This window comes from Delphinus delphis, chromosome 10 (assembly GCF_949987515.2).
Source record: "Delphinus delphis chromosome 10, mDelDel1.2, whole genome shotgun sequence".
NCBI lineage: Eukaryota > Metazoa > Chordata > Mammalia > Artiodactyla > Delphinidae > Delphinus > Delphinus delphis.
The window spans coordinates 37494478-37500655 of record NC_082692.2 but is presented as its reverse complement, the minus strand read 5'-3'; the positions used below and the strand labels follow the sequence as shown (position 1 = coordinate 37500655).

The 6178-nt window shown below is 53.0% G+C and overlaps 1 protein-coding gene across 2 annotated transcripts; it reads left to right on the top strand.

Moving 5' to 3' along the window:
- Positions 1-248: 248 nt before the first annotated feature.
- Positions 249-5545, top strand: PIM1 (Pim-1 proto-oncogene, serine/threonine kinase). 2 transcript variants are annotated; one of them, XM_060021894.1, is made up of 6 exons: positions 249-699; positions 808-914; positions 1017-1067; positions 1161-1527; positions 3077-3253; positions 4014-5545. In XM_060021894.1, the coding sequence occupies exons 1-6, from the start codon at positions 618-620 to the stop codon at positions 4169-4171; spliced, it is 942 nt and encodes a 313-aa protein (XP_059877877.1). In that variant the 5' UTR covers positions 249-617; the 3' UTR covers positions 4172-5545. The 2 variants fall into 2 exon arrangements, with proteins under 2 accessions (XP_059877877.1, XP_059877876.1); XM_060021893.1 differs by having other exon boundaries at positions 318-699; positions 808-1067.
- Positions 5546-6178: the final 633 nt, after the last annotated feature.

Here is a 6178-nt window from a genome sequence, read left to right as displayed (position 1 = left end):
GGCTGGAGATGCGGCGGCGGGGGCGGGGCCGGGGCGCGGCGACTGAGCGCGAGGGGCGGGGGTGGAGGGGAGTCGCCCTGTCCCGCCGCTTCCCCACCCCCTCTCCTCCCTCCTCCGGTCCAGCAGCCCAGCTCCCCGCCTAGGCCTCCCGGAGAGGCCCCGCCCCATCCCCGCCCGCCCGCGCGCCCCCCACCCGCCGGCGCGCTCCGCCCCTTTACTCCTGGCGGCAGGGCGAGCCGGGTGTCTGCTGCAGCGGCCGCGGTGGCGGAGGAGGCCCGAGAGGACTTGGCGGCAGCGGCGGTGGCGGCGGCGGCGGGACCGGCAGCAGCAGCAGCAGCTACAAGCTCCCTGTGCCGCGGCGCTGCGGCACAAGCCCCACGAGCCGCCCACCCCTCCGCCCTCAGTGCTGCCTGACCCCGCCGGCGTGTCCGTCAGCCGCCAGCCCCCGGCAGCGCCCCCAGTCGTCCTCCGACTCGCCCTCGGCCTTCCGCGTCAGCCGCAGCCGCAACGCCACCCGCAGCCTCAGCCCCAGCCGTAGGCACAGCCACCGGCACAACCCCAGCTCTTGCTGCAGCTCCTCCAGACACCGTCCCTACGCCGACATCCTGGAGGTTGGGATGCTCTTGTCCAAAATCAACTCTCTTGCCCACCTGCGCGCCGCGCCCTGCAACGACCTGCACGCCACCAAGCTGGCGCCCGGTGAGCGCCCCCCCCCAACCCGAGGATGGAGTGGCGGCTGGACCTCCAGGGTAGGAGCTGGGGGCTCGCGGGCCGGCACTGAGTCCCCTGTGACTCGCTCTTTCCTAGGCAAGGAGAAGGAGCCCCTGGAGTCACAGTACCAGGTGGGCCCGCTCCTGGGCAGCGGCGGCTTCGGCTCGGTCTACTCAGGCATCCGTGTCGCCGACAACTTGCCGGTGAGTGGGCGGCCCGCCGCGGGGAGGGCGCGCCGGACGGGGGGCGCACGGGTGTGTTTGGCCCGGGCGAGGGAACCTAACGCTCTCTGGGGGGCTTTCCAGGTGGCCATCAAGCACGTGGAGAAGGACCGCATTTCAGACTGGGGAGAGCTGGTGAGTACCCTGGAGGGGGCGACCCCCAGGATGGGTGGGGTGAGGGGCACCCTCCGACTCCCGCCCTAACGCAGCCCCCTCACCCCTCTGCAGCCTAATGGCACCCGAGTGCCCATGGAAGTGGTTCTGCTGAAGAAGGTGAGCTCGGGCTTCTCCGGCGTCATTAGGCTCCTGGACTGGTTCGAGAGGCCCGACAGTTTCGTCCTGATCCTGGAGAGGCCCGAGCCGGTGCAAGACCTCTTCGACTTTATCACGGAAAGGGGGGCCCTGCAGGAGGAGCTGGCTCGCAGCTTCTTCTGGCAGGTGCTGGAGGCCGTGCGGCACTGCCACAACTGCGGGGTGCTTCACCGCGACATCAAGGACGAGAACATCCTTATCGACCTCAGTCGCGGCGAGCTCAAGCTCATCGACTTCGGGTCGGGGGCGCTGCTCAAGGACACCGTCTACACGGACTTCGATGGTGAGCCAGGCCTGGGGGCGGAGCTGCCCGGGAGGGAACTGCCCAGGTGACTCGGCCTGGCCTGGAGGCCTGGGTAGGCTTTCCTCTCCGGCCCTTTGTAAAGGTCATCGGGCCGCCTGGCTCTATGCTAGCAGGGGTGGGGCGAAGGAGAGCTTCCCAGCGTAGGAAAGCCGGGGATTTCAAGCCAGCTGAACCTGTAATGTTTCTGGCATGATTTTATTTTTTAAGTGGAATTCAGTGGGTTCCAAGCTTTCCCGATGAATAAGAGGTTGCGGGCAACCGGCCGTAGCCCAGATTTCTGAAGTCTGACCCAGTTTCCCCGCCAGTAAAAGGATGGGAGGGGGGAAGGGGGAGGAGAGAGCGGGAGAGATGAAAATTGACGCCGGTTTTGTCATTTTTGTTTTGTTTTATAAGGGAGTTAGTTTTCGGTAAGGTAGTTTTTAGAGCTGCAGGTTTTCTTCTCCCCTTTGATTTAGGGACGAATAAGGAATAGAAACAGTAGTTTCGCTAAATAATTCATTGTTGTTGTTGGGTTTTTTTTTTTTTTTTTTTTGGTGTTGTGGGGTGAGGGAGTCGGGAATGAATGTTGTGAAATAAGATCTCTTGCTGGTTTGAAAATTAGTTGGGTGTCTCCGCAGAGAGGATGAAAACCTATCCTAGGGAGGGGCTTGGAGAGGGTTCTTTCAGAAAAGAAGGGAGAGCTTGAGATCAAAGCACGGGAGGGTGGGTCATCATCTGAGCGGCTTAACCTAACAAACGACAGCCTTTCAAAACTTGTGACTGGGGCTTGTGGTTTGTGTTTATTTGCCCTTGGAGGACGCTGGGTTGGGCTGCATTTTTTTGTATTTAACAGTTAATGGCTGGCCGGGTCCTCCCATGTTTTTTCCTTCCAGTCTTTGCTGCCCCCTGGTGAGCACCAGCGGGATGGCCCCACTTTTTTTTTTTTTTTTTTTACAACTCAAAGTTTGTAAACAGGAATCACGTGGTCTGAAGCCAGCCCTGCCTCTCTACCTTTCCAGTGTGGGGAGGAAGGGGTGTGGGTGTCTACCCATACATCCAGAGGGTGGGGAGGAAGGCCTTTCAAAGGGCACCCTGACTTAGGATACTGTACAAGTGTCCTTGCCTGGGTCATATCTGAAATGAGACTCTCACCCAGCTCCTGGGCAAGGACATTTAATGCAGTTTAAGGATAGTCTGTGGGATACCTCCCTTGATTTTGCAGATGTTCATCCCCTCCTCCCATTGAGGGTGGTCCTACCACATACAGCCCTCAGGCTTTGGGTCTGCGGCCAGCCCTGTTTGTTTCTTGGAGCTGTTTATGGTCTGAGCTGGTAGAGAAGTGGGTAATGCTTTGGGTTGGAGAGCTGCCATAAGCTTCTCATCCACTCCTTTTAGCCCTGGCGGGGGGAATGGAGTTCACCCAGCTGCTGAGAGAAGTAGGGTGGTGCTTTTTTTTTTTTTTTAAGAGTTACTCAGCAATACCTCTCAGTTGCTTTGTGTTTTATTTTTGCTAAAAGTATGTTTTCCTTCCTATTCCCCTGGCTTGCAGGGACCCGAGTGTATAGTCCTCCAGAGTGGATCCGCTACCATCGCTACCATGGCAGGTCGGCAGCCGTCTGGTCTCTGGGGATCCTGCTGTACGATATGGTCTGTGGAGATATTCCCTTTGAGCACGATGAGGAGATCATCAGGGGCCAAGTTTTCTTCAGGCAGAGGGTCTCTTCAGGTAATTTCTGCGAAGCCCTTTATTGAGGAGAGGCAGGAATCACGAGGCTGTTAGTCCTCAGGGATGGTCTTTGAGTTTGGAGAGCTTCAGTCTCCAGGAGATACCATGGCCCTTGCCTTAGAATTCTAGGCAAATGATTCACACTTGAGAGCTGGTCTGCAGGAATCAAGTGGTTTGCATTTGAGGGTGCCTTGGTGGGGGGTCAGAGGAAGAGCGTGTGTGAGAATATTAAGAAAAGACCATTTAGTTTCACTGAAAGGTTTTTTTTTTTAAGTACCAAAGGATCCTGATCCCTCAACTCCTGGCTGTTTTGCCAGGGAGTGAAAAATTGAGGGCTCTTTGAGCCTTCTCCCTTAAGGCAGGCTCTCTTAAATACTGTGGTTCCAGTGACCTCATCGTGGGTGGTGCTCATATTTGTAAGTCGGTAGGTGAATTGAATCACCTCATCGTGCTTAGTGATGTCTCATCAAAATCTCTTGTCATCATCTTTCCTATTTCTGTTGAGTGGGCGTCGTGGGAAAGGCCCTAGCTATTGAAGTTTGAAAACTACAGGTTTAAGAGAGGAGCTGTTTTTTAGCTGAAAGCATACTGGAGCATCTAGATGTTAGTTAATACCTTCTCATTGAAGAATAAGCATTCTAGAAAGGGCAGGCTCTCTGTTGGATCCCTGACTTGTGGGCCCCTGGGAAGCAAAGTGGGAAGACCTTTGAACTGCAAAAACAAGTTGAGTCATTCATAACCTCTATCTTGCTTTCTCTAGAGTGTCAACATCTCATTAGATGGTGCTTGGCCCTGAGACCATCAGATCGGCCATCCTTTGAAGAAATCCAGAACCATCCATGGATGCAAGATGTCCTCCTGCCCCAGGAAACTGCTGAGATCCATCTCCACAGCTTGTTGCCAGGGCCCAGCAAATAGCTTCTCGGGCAGGTTCTCCCCTCTCTGTCAGATGCTCAAGGGAGGGGAAGTGTCTGTTTCCAGCTTCCCAAGTACCAGTGACACTTCTCTCCAAGCAGGACAGTGCTTGATACAGGAACAACATTTACAACTCATTCCAGACCCCAGGCCCTGGAGGCTGCCTCCCAAAGGGAGGAAGAGACTCCACTCCAGCCGTCCTAGGCTTCAACTCCTCCCATAGAAGCTCTCCTTCTCATCGGTGTCCAGCATTGCTGGACTTTGCAAAATCCCAGGGGTGGCGGGTGGGGTGGGAGTGGATCAGAATCCAGCCATGGAACTGTTCCCTTCATCAAGAGTTCTGCTGAATGCCGTGATGGGTCGGGTAGGGGGAAATCGGGTTGGGGTGGGATAGGACTAGCACCATTTTAAGTCCCTGTCACCTCTTCCGACTCTTCTGAGTGCCTTCTGTGGGGACTCCGGCTGTGCTGGGAGAAATACTTGAACTTGCCTCTTTTACCTGCTGCTTCTCCAAAAATCTGCCTGGGTTTGGTTCCCTCTCTTTCTCCCCCACCCCTTCCCCCCATCCTTCATATGAAAGGTGCCATGGAAGAGGCTACAGGGCCAAATGCTGAGCCACCTGCCCTTTTTCCACCTCCTTTAGTAAAACTCCCAAGTGAACTGGTCTTCCTTTTTGGTTTTTACTTAACTGTTTCTAAGCCAAGACCTCACACACACACACACACACACACAAAAATGCACAAACAATGCAAATCAACAGAAAAACTGTAAATGTGTGTACAGTTGGCATGGTAGTGTACAAAAGGGTTGTAGTTGATCTAATTCTTTTTTAATTTTGCCTTTAAATTATTTTACCTGTTTTTGTTTTGTTTTGTTTTGGTTTTTTTTTTTTTCTTGGAAAGATGCGCATTCTAACCTGGAGGTCAATGTTATTTATTTATTTATTTATTTGGTTCCCTTCCTGCTCCAAGCTTCCACAGCTGCCGCCATAGTTTTCTTTTCTCCTTTCCTCCTCTGACTTGGGGACCTTTTGGGGAAGGCTGCAACGCTTGCTCTGTTTGTTCATAGGGTGACGGGACTCAGGCGGGACAGCTGCTGCAGCTCCCTGACTGCTGCGGGCCCCCTCGCCTGCTTACCCGAGTGGGCATGGGGTCTGTGGGTGATGGGGGAGGGGCATTGCTGACTTGTGTATATAGCATAGATTTATGAAAAGCAGTTCTGGATGGTGTGCCTTCCGGATCCTCTCTGGGGCTGTGTTTTGAGCAGCATGTAGCCTGCTGGTTTTATCTGAGTGAAATACTGTACAGGGGAATAAAAGAGATCTTATTTTTTTTTTTTATACTTGGCGTTTTTTGAATAAAATACCTTTTGTCTTAATTTGTGGCTTAAGTGTTGTCCATGCAGAGGCATGCTAATGCGCGTTAATTGAACGCTTGGTAAATGCCAAAATCTATCCTGGGAGGAAAAAGGGAATTTTCAGCCTGAATCTGGTTTCCTTCAGTAGGACTTCTGGGATAGTCACCTTTCTGAAATGAATGTATGGCCCAAGGGTAGATGAACCAATCTTGTGTGGACAAGATTTGGCTGGAGGGGCCCAATGCAATCCCAACCTCTATTCCCAATGCAAATTCTAGTAGAGCTGGGCTAATATGGCATATGTGGCTATTTCCCAGTGCTAGTCAGATTTCATGAAATGGCCACTGGTGACTAGTAGCTGTGGAACAATAGAGCATTTCCATCATTGCAGAAAGTTCCACTGGACAAGGCTGACCTAGAAGATACCAAAATTTTGCTAAACTACCAGTTGAGGATTTTTTCAATTGTCTCTCCCACTAGTAAAACATTTTGAGCACGTACCCTTAATAAGTGTTTACTGGGAAACTATATACCTGTGTAAATTTCCCTTCATCTTTAGTGTGGAGTTTAGTCATTGATAACAGACGTGTGGAAATGCATTCGTTGTTTTGACTTATGCAGTTTTCCTCTCCAATGTGCTCAACAAAAAGCTTA